Genomic DNA, 15,835 nt, shown 5'->3' with positions numbered 1-15,835 from the left:
AAGTATTTTAGTCTTAAAAAAAGTTCGTAAAAATGAATGAAACTGTTTTAAAATAAAACTTAGAGAAATTCCATTTCTCGCTCGATGCCCACAAACTTCAGCTGTTCCGTCGGTCCGTATCTGTAGTCAAAGAATAGTTCCTCTCCCGGTTGGATAGCTCGCTTGGCAAAAATGCCGATACGATGATCACCATTCACCATCATTACCTTAGCGTAACAGTTCGGATTAATCGAATGATTCGCGAAGCGAATTTTATTTCCTTTGCGAGTTGCGTCCACCACAAAATCTGCAATAAACATTCTATGTAGAAGTAATGTTTTTTTATAAAGCTACCAAACCTACCGTTGTTCAAGTTGAACAGGAAACTACACATGTATTTGTCATAGACCTTCCCACGTCGATCTGCTTCGTCCTGCGAAATAATCTCTCCGCAGTACTCGGAGATAAACTCATTTTTCTGTGCACTCTCCTTCAGGAAGATACCCCAACCGGCAACGTCGGACGGAGCCATCAGTAAATGTTTATCTAAAGGGAGAAACGAATGCGCATAATTATTTCAGTCAAACCAAACCAAAACAAACTAACGTACGTAGTGCTCGTTGAACGCTGACATTTTTGCACGTTATCTTGGATATTTCGTAGTGCTCCGCTCCGCACGTCTGGCACAGGTCTGGATCACACTCACGGACGGCAAGATAGCAAGGGCACTGTTTGGTGTTACACTGCGCCTTGCATCGGCAACCAGGGAACCGGTTCTGGCAGTCACTGCTGCAGTTGCAGAATTTTTCGCAGAAGTTCTGCGCCCCGATGCAGGGACAGTTTGCATCGCACTGGCCCGGATGGTCGCACGGAGTGAAATTGTACACGTGGTTCGAGCTGGAATCTTTCTTCAGCTGGATCTTGCGGCAGTGCATGGACCACAGTCGGTGCTTCTTCTTCTTCTTTCTCGGCGGAGTATTGTCCTTATTAGCCTCGATCGGTGGAATATCGGCCGCCTCTTTCTGAGCAAACATATATACCTGCTGACAGTTCTTCATGAGCATCGCCTCCGCAATTGCGCAATAGTTATTGAGATAGATTTTCTGTAGCGTGCGGAAAAACGATTTATCCGAACCGTTCCATTCCTCGTCTGCTACCCCTAGCAGGCTCAACAGATTGGCAGAATTGTTGACCGAGTCGTTAACCGTTCGTTGACTATTAGAACCACCATTCGTTCCCTCTTTGGTGCTACCGAACGGTGCCTCTTTGCTGTAACGACTACTGTCGTTGCTGTCCTCAGAGCTGGCTTCATTGCCGGAGTCCATTGGTGTTTTGTTTTTGTTATCCACCGCCAGACGCTCCTTCATGCCTTCCTGCAACCGAATTGTGTAACATTTTAAAACAGGAAAATAAAAACAAACATTTCGGACTATCACTGTAACCAGAAACCCTTACCAGTAGCATATAACACGAGGTGCTGCAGGGTTTCGTGGATTGCTTCAGCTCCGGCCAGCGGCGCTTCTGCAAGTTGGGACCAGGGTGACACGCTTGCAGACCTGCAGTGGACGTTGAATTACATATTAGAACAGAGCGCATTCAGCAAACACCGAAGGCATGATCACGGTAGAATTTAGTAGAGTAGGATTGATTATACGTATGAATTTTGTGTGATTGATTTATGATGGTTTGGAAAAGATGGGTTAACACAAGTAAAGCGCACGGATCTGTGAAAACAACGAGGGTTCCAGTGAACCTCTCGGCTTTGCTCCAATTCGTGTAAGAACCAATTCATTGTGAAACACAATATTCGAGTTGAGTGAAAATACAGCAAATGAATGTTATGAGCATGTGTAACTGACAGTCTGAAAGGATGGCGAAACACGGGCGCACATCTTTTGAGGAAAAAAGCAATGAGATTGTAGTTGTTGATTCTGATTTAGGAAGATGATGCAAAGTTTTTTTTTTTGTTTGTTGAAACAAAAATTTTGAAACGCGTTTAATTTAAACTAAACAACTATTGTTTTGCTAGAAGAGTTGAGTTTTGAGCTGAGTATCAGATCATTGTCGTTGATTTTTTTTTTGTTATTTATAACTTACGATTCGGCGGCTCGCCAACAAGTGGATTTCCTGCGGCGCCACATGAGCAGTGTTTTAGTACACGTGTTTTTGTGATATATTTCGATTAGGAGAAAGAGATTTGGGAGGATCGAAATTTGAATACAAAAATGTTTAGCCGAAACAGTAGAGCAAAATGTAAACAACTTCTAAAACGCTAATAAACAGTGAATCAAACGCCGAAATTCAAATTGAAAATGCTTTGCCAAATAGATGAGAGATACTTACGATGCAAAAAACAGTCATATTTGAAACAACGTCGGCAAAAGAGAGTGTGATAGGAATGTAGTGTTTGCTCACGAGACACGGACTCTGCACGCTGCCCGTCAATGTTCGGAGTACACTCAGGAGGCCGCTCTGGGTCCACACGTTCCGTTAATTCAATGTATTTTTCCCGCAGTTCTTCCGGTGTTCCGTGATCAGGAAATTGGGAGCTAATAGCTTGAAAAATTATCGGCGATGGGAAAGGTTTTTCATCGATAACTTCCTTTTTTACCACAACAAACGGCTCCAACTTGAATTTGGGCAAGGATTCGTCTTTTGAAATTTCGATGACACTGTCGATATCCTTTTCAGTTTTAGATTTCGTTTTGGAACTGGATGGCGCCTGCTCTTTTGTTGTTTCTTCCGGCAATGCTTTTGTCGTACTCTTAGCCGATTTGGCACTGTCATTGCTGTTGGAATCTACGTCTCGTCCGGTATATTGCATCAGCGCATGGACCAGTTCTACGAAAATCGAATCGTCAATAAAACTGCCCTCTTTGTCACCATGAACTTTTCCGTCATAATTCTTGATAAGCTCTTCGATGAACGAACCATCCTGATCTAGTACTTCGTCACCCATATATGGAATATTATGCAAAACAGTTTCGTCTTCTACCATAAAGTTCTGCTGAGTTGGAGCCCAGGTGTACATTGTGGGAATGGGAGTTACGGCATTAATTACCCGGATGGGTACCGTCTGATGAACCCCTTCATGATTAACCACTTCCGCCTTTTTCATGCACTCTACATGCGGAAGCTCGGTTTCATTCTGCGTCCAGACAGCATTCGTTGTCAACCACGTATCGTTTTCTTTGACCAGAAGATCCAGCAATTTCTGGCTGTTTGAACGCCGTACAAAAGTAATATAAAGATCAATAACGTAACACCAGAATTTTTAGCATGAGTACTCACCGATTGCGATTCCACGCTGACTTTACCTCATCCGTCCGCTTAAGCCGCTTGCTAGCACGAATTTTTAGGTATTCCGATTTGACACGTTTTTTCCAGTCGAGTGTTAACTTGGACCGACTTGCCATTTTTAATCACTGTTCACGACATAAAATTAAATAAAGTTAGTGTTTTTTCCGCAGTAGACGCCTTGCCGTGCTACTTTTCAAAATTTATTTTCTTTGTCCGGCTGCGTCAAATCCCGCTTGTTTGCTGTCACTATGAGCTGTCAGCGCTGTCAGAAAATATAAAAATGGAAACAAAAACGACATGACGACATGATGGACAAGGGTTACCCAAGTGGCAAATTTAGTTGGCCTATTACACGAAATAATTAGTGTGCCTATTTAGCGAATTCATAAATTAACCTGGGTTCGTGCTAACTCGAACCCGAAATTAATTAACGATACGGGCAGTTTGACAGATCGACCCGTAAACCGTAATGCTATACAGTTTTAACCTGCGCTTCAAACTGAATGCTGTCAGTTTAACCGAAATGCAATCTCGGTTAATTTATGAACGCTTTGACAGCACTTCGATTAAACCTGAGTGCTAATCGACCTGAGCCAGGTTAATTTATGAATTCGCTATATTTACATATATGTTCTTATATGGCGTGAAATATTTATGTATCCAGCTTTCCACGAGCGATAATGGCGGATATTGAGCACAAGTGGGCACAATCTTTTGACATTCATTGGAGAAGCGTCGAGTTCGCCCTGACGGAGTTACTATGGATACATTCATGATTGTTTGTTATTCGAGTGTAAAAATGTAAACACTGTTTATGTTTGCAGATCAGCTGAAGTGGAACATCACTAAACGGATTCAAACTTTTATCCAGCTTTCCACTAGCGATAATGGCGGATATTGAGCACAAGTGGGCACAATTTTTTGACATGCATTGGAGGAGCGTCGAGTTCGCCGTGACGGAGTTACTATGGATACATTTATAATTGTTTGTTGTTCGAGTGTAATAATGTAAACATTGTTTGATTTTGCAGATCAGCTGAAGTGGAACATAACTAAACGGATTCAAACTTTTATAGTGGTTTGCGGCCATAATTTACTGAAGTACTTTACTTGAAATACTAAGATACTTTTTCACAATCGTGCGAATTAAACATTCGAAACATTACACATTAACGCAAACATTAACTTCATGTTGGTCGAGCCGTTGTCAAGTTTACTCTCGAACAGCGTCTCGACTTGATAAGAAACTTTCCGTTGCGTATTTGGAAATTTTCCCTGAAATGTCCGAAAACTGCGAAGCCACAATCCATAAAACTTCTTGTCCGTACAATTATGTTCCTCTTTAACTGATCTGCAAAATTGAACAATGTTTACATTTTTACATTCGAACAACAAACAATCATGAATGTATCCATAGTAACTCCGTCAGGGCGAACTCGACGCTCCTCCAATGCATGTCAAAAGATTGTGCCCACTTGTGCTCAATATCCGCCATTATCGCTCGTGGAAAGCTGGATATCATATATCCAGTAGTATTTAGTTGCGTGTTATAAAAAATGCGCAAAATAGAATTGCAAATAGTTGTCAAAATTTTCGCACGTGTATCGCCTCCACTTTGGTACATATATGTTTTTATATGACGTGAAATATAACTTTTTCGTTCAGATATGATTTCGTATACCTCAGTTGCAATCGAGATATACAAACCAAATGGTTTACTGGGAAGTGACATATAACTATAGTTACTATATATATAGTTCGGCGGATAGAAAACCAGGCGAATTGGCATCCCTGATTTATGAAATTAAATTTGAAATTATGGTGAAATGTGCAGGTTTTTAAGAAAAATAATCACTGGCGGGTGTTGAAAATGACTTGTTCTATGAAAATAAAGTGTGGTTTTTTAACATTACTCCTGCACTTTGGATTTTGAAAAGCTTTTGGCTCCGCTTTTGACGTTTATTTGGCTCCCGATTTTCTATCCGCCGAACTATATATATAGTAACTATATACATATAACCTCGCATATATTGCCCCTTTTATGACTGTTTAGACTACTGTGATAATCATTTAATGCCACGTACCGCATTTTGCATTGTTAATCTGACACTAGAGTGGCTTTTAGTTTGATCTACTAATTAGTTTGACTTCTTTTTCCTTCTTCCCCTTCTTTTTCACTTCATTTTCTTTGAGCGAAATCGTGTGCGAGATTCAACCCGGTAACAATGTGACTGCTCCCATGCTAATCAAACGTACCTAAAACTGCTGGTTCATGGTTCACGACAGATGTTTGAAAGCGGCGTAAATATCGAAGAAAGGGTTTATTATCATTTGTTTTGGCTAAAAATCCCTTGTGCATATAAGATCTGAATTGGTTTATTATTTCAATAGAGTATTTTACGAACTGACAACATTATGTCAAGTACCAAAACGTTTCCGTGGTAATGACAATAGCAGCATAGGTGGTTCTTCTGTCATAATAACATGCTCTATTTGGTTCTGCCATGTAACAGAGTGCTTTTTGTACAACTGCAATGATCTGTTAACGACAAAATCGATCCAGCAATCATGAAAGAGCATTTCATTTTGAACTGCGCAGCGGATAACTTTCAATGAAACACGCAATATTTAAATACTTTAGAGCAGACAACTCGTACACAAGAGTGACAATCTTGTAATAAATACCGCTTTTTATCTTGTAAACAAATCAATCAAACAACCCACCAAGAATTTAAACAGTTTTACCGAAAACATAAAGCAATGCTGAAATAATCAATACGCACTTTTCGAATCGTTGTCCAGACAGCTTTTTGCGTTCACATTTAACGTAACAAAAATTAACATTTCCTTTGGAAATCGAAGGTGCGTCAATGTTGACCGGCACGTAAAAACGATCGTCGCGACATTTTTGACACTGGCGGGTGTTATGGGAAACTGTTAATAACTGTCATTTTGTTACGGGGTAGGCGAGATTCGACTGTGATAATCGTGTAAATCGGGGTAGTCTAAATAGGGGCAAATGTCGCAATAACATAATCAAGATTTAGTTTGCCACTTACTGCTCGAGGGGTGCTTTATTGAAAGATTACTCGTAGATTACATGAAAACCTTTTACACACTTTTTGCCAATTACCTGTCAATTAGTCTGTTCTCTGTGATAAGGCTATCAAAAGTTAGAATTCTTCCTTTGTTATGTTGCAGATAACAGAAAAAACGAAAACGTTTCATTATCTAAATCCACGGGGCGAATCACTTCAAATTTAATAAATATATTAAATATATTTATGCATATTTACATAGGGTAACACCTATTTTGGACCCCATCAGCAGCTGTAAATAATTTGGACACTTGCATTTGATTTTGCTGTAAGTGTCCAAATTATGTACAGCTGCTGAGGGGGTCCAAAATACGTTGGTTACCCTACTTTTACCCGGGGGCAATATGTTTACCGGTATTGATGAATATTTTATGAAAGTTTCCACCTTTTTCATAGGATCTTGAGCTGTCAAGTCCCCATAACAGTATATGGCAAGAGTTGTTATGATGAGGTGGACACATTTAAAATATTAAATATATCTAGAAATATTGCGATTATTATCTAAAATTTTTCTTTCGTAGGTTTAGTTGTGCGCCCAACAGTTGCGCGCAGCTCTGTTCTGGTTGCTCGCAGTCAAAGTATCTCTTTTACACTCACACGAAATCTCGTAAGAAACTGTCAACGCAAGAGTGATGAGAAAAGCAACAATATTTCTCTCTCGCTCATCAGCTGAATGCTAGGGTAGCTTGCCTCGTGTTTGCCCGTTCAAACATGGATAAATTTTTTACAAACGTGATCAGCATTTAAATTTTATCATTTTCGGTTAACGTAAGACATTGTAACTGTGTTGTTTGTAAGTCTGTACGTAATACACTCAAGTCTCTTTTTACACGGTTTTTTTTTACGATTTTTGAATTAACACGGTTTTTTTATGATATTTTTTGAATTAACGCGGTTTTTTTTAAACGGTTTTTTGAATTAACACGGTTTTTTTAAACGATTTTTTGAATTAACACGGTTTTTTGAATCAGCGCGATATTTATGTTTTCTGAATTTACACAGTATTTTTTCGATGGTTTTTAAATTATAATGTTTGTATATCGTTCGGAAATTTTCTAAGAAAAGCCAGTATATGAAGTACCAAGACCTGCTACGTCTAATACGTACATTCCCAGAAAAGAATAGCGCAGAACAACGTAGGTCAGAGGGAATGGATATTACGAACCCCCTAAAACACACTCACATAATTAATAATAAAAAATAGTGTTCAATCAACAAAAAACTATCAATTTTAATCAACAAAAAACAGTAACAATGTCCAAAATTCTAACCGTAATAACCAGATCCTGTTAATTACAATTTTTCGCAACGGTGGCAGCGATCGGGCTCCTAGAGCGACGATGACGAACAGCAATAGCCACAGCAGACAACTAGTCCTTTAGTTCCAGTCGCATACACAAAATACTGACACGAAATCAAGCGAGGTACGCTGGCACCGTGTTGTTGGTGTGGTGTTACGATCACAGCACATTCGTAAAGCATTTTGCCCAAGAACATGTGACGGTAATCATCGCACTCAAGCTGCAGCGATTCTAAAGAAGGGAATGTATCCTTGCTGAATTATAACGTCTTTTTATGGCTCTTTGGTTAGCGGCATCGACGGCATCGACAAGAGTCCCAAACAACCGAGTTCGATTATCAATCGAGCAGAAGTGATTTTTCGGGTTGGAGTTTTTCACTTACAGATATAGAACAACGAAAGGAATTCGTACATTTTAACTTTTATGTACTGATACAAGATTTTACATTTTTACGACGATTTTGGAATTAACACGGTTTTTTTTACAACAATTTTTGAATTAACACGGTTTTTTTTACAACAATTTTCGATTTAACACGGTTTTTTTTACAATTTTTGAATTAACGCGGTTTTTTTTTTACACGGCACGTATCCCCAGTGTAAAAAAAGACTTGAGTGTAGAACAAAACAAAAGTTATCTAAGCAAAGAATAAGAGCATAAACATAGAAAACTTACACGTGCTTACACTGTCAATAATAGGGTAACCAACGTATTTTGGACCCCCTCAACAGCTGTACATAATTTGGACACTTACAGCAAAATCAAATGGAAGTGTCCAAATTATGTACAGCTGCTGAAGGGGTCCAAAATAGGTTGGTTACCCTACATGATTTACCTTTGCGCACAACTATATAAAACGGGGTACGCTGCTGAAAAGAAAACGGCTCAAGAAAAAATCTTGCTATTTACCGAAGAAATTTTGACAACTCGAATACAAGCTCCACCTGTCATTTTTTCTTGTGGTAATAATTGCGCCGGATATTATTCCGTTCGGAAAAGTGACGTTTTAATTCACTTGCGTGTAAAACTTCGCCATCTGGACGTGAAATAATATTACTTATGAGGTGCGTACTGCTTAAGAAATCGTAAAAGAAATCGATTTCTTGAGCATTTCTTGTCCTATCTTTTTACCCATTACTTTTTAGCAGCGTACCCCGCTTAAAGCTGAAAAACGAAATATTTTCTCGGGAAACACAATATACCATGGACCCCCGTTCGTTTGACCATTTTTAATCTGAACACTTTTTAATTTGAACCCCGTTGGTTTGCATGACGTGCAAATTAAAAATGGTTCAAATGTCATTCTCAACATGACATCATTTGTTTATGCAGATAATGCACATAAACACGATTCGTTTGTACTGACCTAGCGTGTTTAATCGGTTTCACATTTCGTTTTCCTAACGATTAAGAGAGAAATCCGATTGGAAAATGCAATATTCGCACTTGCAACTGCCAACTAAAACAAACCACCAAACAATAACAAAGAGCAGGGCGGCCAGTTCACACAGGTTTCAGCATATTTTGGGTTACCAGTTGTTCAAATTAAAAAGTAACCCCGTTAGTTTGCATGTGGAATCGTTCAAACGAACGGGGGTCCACTGTATTTATCAATATTTATCACATATTGAATATTTATGCAGGAAGTGATTTACCCCGTGCCTAAATCCCACATGCAACAAATTTTCTGAAGCAAAACCGTATATGATTGCGCAATTCTTATAGCTGCTGTCAAATTTGACGTAAAATCGAGCCAGCTCAAACGGATTCAAGAAAAACTGTCGTTCGTGCCAGGGATGTGCTTCGTCATTGCGAAACGCGAATGCGGTTAAATATTGTGCATTGTTCCCAAACCATTAAAGTTTGGTGTTCGCGTATCTCTCTTACTGCGAGGATTGCTAAAAGCTCAACGATATTGCGGTTATTTACATAAATTTTCATCCTGTTGCGGCGGTAACCCGCATCGTCAATCACCGCAAAGAGAACAAGGAAAGGTGGCCAAATATTTTTTGGTTTATATGTGCAATTGTTACTGATGCTTTAGCAACTAAAAATACATAAAAAAACGTCTTTAACCTTTTACATTCAAAAATATGTATTATATAAATTCATTGAATATCATAAGTATAAAAATATGTGTAAATAGTAACACAATTTAAGAAGTCCTTTCCTTTCCGGTTGCAAATATCTAAACAATAGAAATTAATCTATTTGTATGGCAGCTCTGGACAAAAGCACATCCTTCAATATTTGGCGAGGTCAGCATTGGGCGATAATGTATCGATATAACTGGTATCGATATTCGTGGACGAAATCTCGATATAGTTTTTTTTCGAAATAGTTAATTTCGGCATGCATATATTGTGCGCGCATTCCCTTACTGGACACGACGGTTGAAACAGTCGTGTTTCTGAACGGTCGTAAAAAGGGTCGTTTTTAGCTTTTGACAGATAAAATGTCAAATTGTGTCATCATCGCTGTTTCATTATTGGAACCAATCGAGCAAAGTAAATAAACCTAGGAATTACCGTTCTATCAGAAGAAATGGAATGAAATTCAGCATGAAATGAATTTGTATTTTCAACGCCGGTTTGCCGAAATTTCATAGTGAATAAAGCGTAGTTTATCCTTCATTATCCAAACAAGCAATAACAAAGCAATAACGTTCGTATTCGAAAACAATTTGTTTAATGCTTTTGTATGATTAACACGAAGTCACGATTAAGGTTGCGACAGAAACGCAATGAGCCTGTGTTGCCAGTTATGGCGATAAAACATTACGAACTGTGTTGCCAATTTAGTCATTTTTTTTACCTTTGGAACGTTTGAAACAGTACCTGAACTCCCCTCGGAATCCATCGGTCAAGTAAATGCACAATATTGTGCTTCCCGAGAAAATATTTCGTTTTCCAGTTTAATATAGTTGTGCGCAAAGGTAAATCATATATTATTGACAGTGTAAGCACGTGTAAGTTTTTTATGTTTATGCTCTTATTCTTTGCTTAGATAACATTTGTTTTGTCCTATTACGTACAGACTTACAAACAACACAGTTACAATGTCTTACGTTAACCGAAAATGATAAAATTTAAATGCTGGTTGCGTTTGTGAAAAATTTGGCCATGTTTGAACGGGCAAACACGAAGCAAGCTACCCTAGCATTCAGCTGATGAGCGAGAGAGAAATATTGTTGTTTTTCTCATCACTCTTGCGTTGACAGTTTCTTACGAGATTTCGTAAGAGTGTAAAAGAGATACTTTGACTGCGAGCAACCAGAACAGAGCTGCGCGCAACTGTTAGGCGCACAACTAAACCGACGAAAGAAAAATTTTAGATAATAATCGCAATAACAGCTTTGTAAATGTTAACACGTTATACGGAGTGTTAAAAATAAATGTAAAATGCAGATCGTCACGTGATGCGAGCAATTTTGCTGATTATGCTTTCAGCTGAGTATACGTATCGATATGTGAAAAATATCGATATTCAATTAACGAAAATTCGTCAGCTTCGCTCAATACAGAATTATTTTGACAGCTTACTATGAACTTTCCGAGAATGAAAAGATTTCTTGCAATGCACAATATTAACGATAATATCGATAGCGCTTTTGCCCCCAAATCAAACGTCACCTTTGTTTTCCATCTTTAACTCTGTTTCTGGCTGAAGTGTAAAGTTTTTTTGCATTTTCAGTTTGAATAGTTAAGCTGTAAATTATGTTGTTTTAAGAATGCAGTATGTTATGGATAACGAAGTGATTTTGATTGAGGATGACTGGGAGCAACAGCTGCCAAAGCCACAACCTGTACCGGTTGCTCGTCCAGGTCCGAGTCGTAGACGCCGAGCAAGCAAGCGTTCCAGCAATGGGACGATTATCCCCAGCCAGAGTCTGCCAGCAACGGGATCTGTGGCTCACGAAAATGTCCTTGTGCATGAACTTCCAGCAATTTCTGACATAGCGGCACCGGCAGTTATTGCTACAGATCAATTTGATTCAGTAATTGTGGACGGACAGGATGTGTTTATAATACAAGAATTGGACGAAGAAAGTTCTCAGCCACAGCCGCCTGTATTTGAAGTAGAATCCGATGAAGGATTAGTTGATTTTAAACCATCAACTGAAGAAATTACATCGTCAAAAGATGATTATTATGATGTTGACCCGCTAGAGTTATCAGATATTTGGAACGATCTCATTACTGCGAATCAAGAGATTCTTATTCTTCTAGAACTACAGGATTTAAAACATCACATTGTAGATGCTCGATGTATTGAAGATCAAATGCAAAATATGGTAATTGCATGAAATATTCGTTGAGATAATCCAATTTATCGCTATTTTTCAGCTTTGTGAATATTGTCCTCGAGTTTTACCGAACATCCGAACTTGGAACCAGCACATAAAGAAAGTGCATTTCCAGACAGAGCAGTTTGAGTGTGATAGCTGCGACGGCACATTCAAATACTTTGCTCGTTATAGAGACCACATTTATGGTCATGTCGGTGAACGGCCTTATCAATGCGATGAGTGTAACCATCAGTATGCCTATCGTATAGGTTTTCTGGTGCACAAAATTTTAGACCACATTAAATTAAACGGTGTTTACGTGTGCCCCCAATGTAGAGTCGACTGTAAGGATGCCCAAAACTACAAACTACACATAGCGAAACACATTGATTCTGCACCACACACCGCAGCGACGGTCCCGTTGGATGGTACACGGGCATCGTCCCAGCGAAACAGTCAAACTAGAGCGCCAGTATTGCATTCGCAAGCTAACGAGCGAAACAAATTCCTCAATGCGTATGAGAGTTTTTCTAAAGAACTAAAAAAGGGCTTTCAACCCGTGGAAAAGCCCGGTAAACCCGGTAAACGAAAATAGCTTTTAAGGGTTAGTCATTTTGTTCAACTTTCCACAAAAATTTCGTATAATCTCTCAACCTCAATTCTTCAAAGCGAGATCATTTAGAGGTTTTCACACCAAAATTTGTTCGTTTGCAAAACAGTACGTTGTAAATATACGACAAATCGCAGTTGCATTTAGTAGTTATGACAGACAGTTTGGTTCTAGGTGACATCCAGTTTTACATTTGGAATCCTTTGTCCTTTCGCCACAATTGTTAGATAACAACAGAACTGATTTTCTGCTCAATCCGTATATTTTTGGTATGGGCTTCAATAGACTTATCTTTTGACCAAAACAATTGTTCGAGCTCAAATTACAATGCCGATGGACAATTTAAAAAAAGGCTTTTGTGCGGTTTCTCAAATAAATGATTCATTATTTTATTCAACTGAATTTGTATTACGATCAGGATATTTGATGATGCGTTTAATGTACAAAAACACATTAACGGTTTTTTGCTAGTACGTAAATTTTGCGTGTGACTAACTCTGTAAGTTGAGACAAACAGAAACATATTTCATTTCGTCAGCGTAAATACCACTCAGTTTGTGGCCACAAAACCTGTCATTGAAATGAAGTGCCTACTTATTCATTACATTAAACCTACTTTTTACGACACTAATCATAGATCATTGGTAAAATGTCACTACCTATTTCCTGCGATTTTTTCTTAAATACCCGAAAAGTGGATACCATTTCTCCAGTCGAAGTACAGATTTGCGTTGATGAAATCCCAATAAGCCGTCATGTGGAAGCCAATGTTGCTGTAGACGAAGACGTATTCAGATAGGGCGAACAACGAATAAACTGCAATGATGAGTTAGTTAGATAACGATATTTTTAAGGACAAGCAAAGGACGGCTTTACCTCCCGGTTCGCAATAAGTATTGTGCCTAACGAAGAAATATACTGCCAGCAGAATCGAGCAAAGATTCGCCACAAATAATCTTTTTTTAAACTTTACTGATTTGCGTTCTGACGTGGTCAAAATGTCTCGCTCTCTAGTTGCTCGGTTGATTACTATTAGAACCACCATGTATAGCATGGACACGATTACAAAGGTGCTAAAGCAGAATTTATGTACCTCTGAAAGAAACGATGGTTAGATAAGGTATAGAAAAGTGTTACATTGTTAAAAATACCGTAATTAGAAACAGAGGTCCACATTGTTAACCCCACTAATGAGCTAAGCTCGGTGATGTTCAAGATGCAAGCAACATAGGCAAGTTCTTTTCGTCGTTTTCGCAGTAAACCAACATGAAAATTTTTATACAAAAAGGCAATCGCGTACCGTGGCAGGGCATGCACGAGCACCGAAAATTGCCACACAAATCGCTGAGGCTGATAGTTTCCGATTGCGGCCGATAGTGAAGGTAGAAAATTATACACCATACAATGGGTTGAATTGGCTTGATCAAAATTGTACAACAGGGACCAGACAACGCAAAATAAAAACCCGAGTACCGGGAACATGACCGTAATCACTGCCAGTCTGCCGAAGCGGATCCGAATAACACTGCGAGCACCAGTAGGGTCCGAAGCACCAGAACCAATAAGCTCGTATTGAGGCAGCATTTTTTACTAGCTTTCCAATTGCAACTTGTGTTAGATGATTTTAAAAATCAATCATGTTTTTCACACCCATAAAATACAGTAACCGCAATTTTCTACATTTTTCACTTGCGAAGTGCTCTGTTTATTCTTCTGCGTCTGCCAACGACTAGCAAAATCGCGTCAACACAAGTCAAGTTGCAAAACAATCTGCAACACGCTCGTTCAATTTTACTTTAAGTTAAGTAAATTTTTACTTTTTCGATAGAAGTCCGCCAGGGATGCCGGGTGTTTTGATATAGATCATTACACGGGAGCTCCTAACCACACTTTTTTGACAGCACTTGGTGGTTTGTTTACATGGTGTTAAATTTTGAATTGAGTTTTCTATCTTTGTCCGGCAAATAATGATAAAAAATTATAGTTTTTATTTAAGAGAAAGCACCTTACATGCATTTTAAAGCACCTGATGCAGTAATCCTTCACGAAATTTCAAATCGAGACCGGTGGATGTGACAAAAAACATGTAAACAAACCACCAAGTGGTGTCATTTGACGGCAAAATGACGTCATCGCAAAATGATCTATTGGCCAACAATAATTGTCGACCAACATTTGAAAGGGGCGGATAAGCCAACTGTCAAGCAGAACGGGTGAGTTTTATTTTTTGCTACTGTTTTACCTGACTCACTGCGAATATGCGTATTATTGAAATAAAACGTAGCCATACGTTTTATTCGTTTATAACGCATATGCAGTTAATATCGATAACAAACGATTTTCTATAAGTTGTGCTTTTGTTATTGCATTTAATTTGTAAAAAGTTGCATAAATAACAATTCAGTTTCACAATACAATTATTACGTACTACTGGCACATGAAATATAACGTTTAAGTACGTTATTTTTAGTGATCAAAATTAACGATATTTTCGATACAAGGGCGATATTTTTCGAAACCTTTCGAACCAACACGATCCCGCGAATACAACGCATATTCGCAGTGAGTCAGGTAACACAGTAGAGCAGCATAGGAAAATGAACTCACTCGTTCTGTTTGACAATTGGCTTATCCGCCCTTTTCAAATGTTAGTCGACAATTGTTATCGAACTGTATAAATAGTAAGTGATAGCGCCAACTAGAGTGACTATATACAGAGTGGCGACAATGTCAAAATTGGAATGATAATTATCTGTCAGTGTCATTCCAATCGAGCAGACGACCTATCCAACGCGTATGCAGGAAAGAGAAAGAAAAACTTTGGAAAAGCCGCATTACATACATTTGGGATGACTTGTCGCCACTCTGTATATAGTCACTCTAATAATGGGTTCAAAATTTGACAGCGAGCACAAATGTCTGATGCTGGCAGTCGAGCGCACCGCAGTGGTGAAATGCTATTTTTCATGTTTACACACACGAGATTTGGTATATAGTTACTATATATATAGTTCGGCGGATAGAAAACCAGGCGAATGGGCATCACTGATTTATGAAATTAAATTTGAAATTATGGTGAAATGTGCAGGTTTTTACGAAAAATAATCACTGGCGGGTGTTGAAAATGACTTGTTCTATGAAAATAAAGTGTGTTTTTTTAACATTACTCCTGCATTTTGGATTTTGAAAAGCTTTTGGCTCCGCTTTTGACGTTTATTTGGCTCCCGATTTTCTATCCGCCGAACTATATATATAGTAA

At 38.6% G+C, this 15,835-nt stretch overlaps 3 protein-coding genes across 4 annotated transcripts; 1 reads left to right on the top strand and 2 right to left on the bottom strand.

Annotated features, from left to right (window-relative positions):
• Positions 1–28: 28 nt before the first annotated feature.
• Positions 29–3,459, bottom strand: LOC128734321 (histone-lysine N-methyltransferase E(z)). Of its 2 annotated transcripts, XM_053828451.1 has the most exons (7): positions 3,271–3,459; positions 2,323–3,197; positions 2,077–2,106; positions 1,435–1,535; positions 590–1,352; positions 343–525; positions 29–286 (listed from the first exon to the last, which is right to left on the bottom strand). In XM_053828451.1, the coding sequence occupies exons 1-7, from the start codon at positions 3,393–3,395 to the stop codon at positions 60–62; spliced, it is 2,304 nt and encodes a 767-aa protein (XP_053684426.1). In that variant the 5' UTR covers positions 3,396–3,459; the 3' UTR covers positions 29–59. The 2 variants fall into 2 exon arrangements, with proteins under 2 accessions (XP_053684426.1, XP_053684427.1); XM_053828452.1 differs by lacking the exon at positions 2,077–2,106.
• Positions 3,460–11,382: 7,923 nt separating this feature from the next.
• LOC128737662 (transcriptional repressor CTCFL) lies at positions 11,383–12,711 on the top strand. Its single transcript, XM_053832340.1, has 2 exons — positions 11,383–11,972; positions 12,025–12,711. Exons 1-2 carry the CDS (start codon positions 11,409–11,411, stop codon positions 12,559–12,561), a joined length of 1,101 nt encoding a protein of 366 aa, XP_053688315.1. The 5' UTR covers positions 11,383–11,408; the 3' UTR covers positions 12,562–12,711.
• Positions 12,712–12,962: 251 nt separating this feature from the next.
• LOC128737211 (post-GPI attachment to proteins factor 2-like) lies at positions 12,963–14,292 on the bottom strand. Its single transcript, XM_053831801.1, has 3 exons — positions 13,728–14,292; positions 13,453–13,671; positions 12,963–13,392 (listed from the first exon to the last, which is right to left on the bottom strand). The coding sequence occupies exons 1-3, from the start codon at positions 14,158–14,160 to the stop codon at positions 13,256–13,258; spliced, it is 789 nt and encodes a 262-aa protein (XP_053687776.1). The 5' UTR covers positions 14,161–14,292; the 3' UTR covers positions 12,963–13,255.
• Positions 14,293–15,835: the final 1,543 nt, after the last annotated feature.

Source organism: Sabethes cyaneus, chromosome 2, assembly GCF_943734655.1.
Source record: "Sabethes cyaneus chromosome 2, idSabCyanKW18_F2, whole genome shotgun sequence".
In the NCBI taxonomy this organism is placed as follows: domain Eukaryota; kingdom Metazoa; phylum Arthropoda; class Insecta; order Diptera; family Culicidae; genus Sabethes; species Sabethes cyaneus.
Note: the sequence above shows the minus strand (reverse complement) of the source record. Positions and strands in the feature narration are given on the sequence as shown.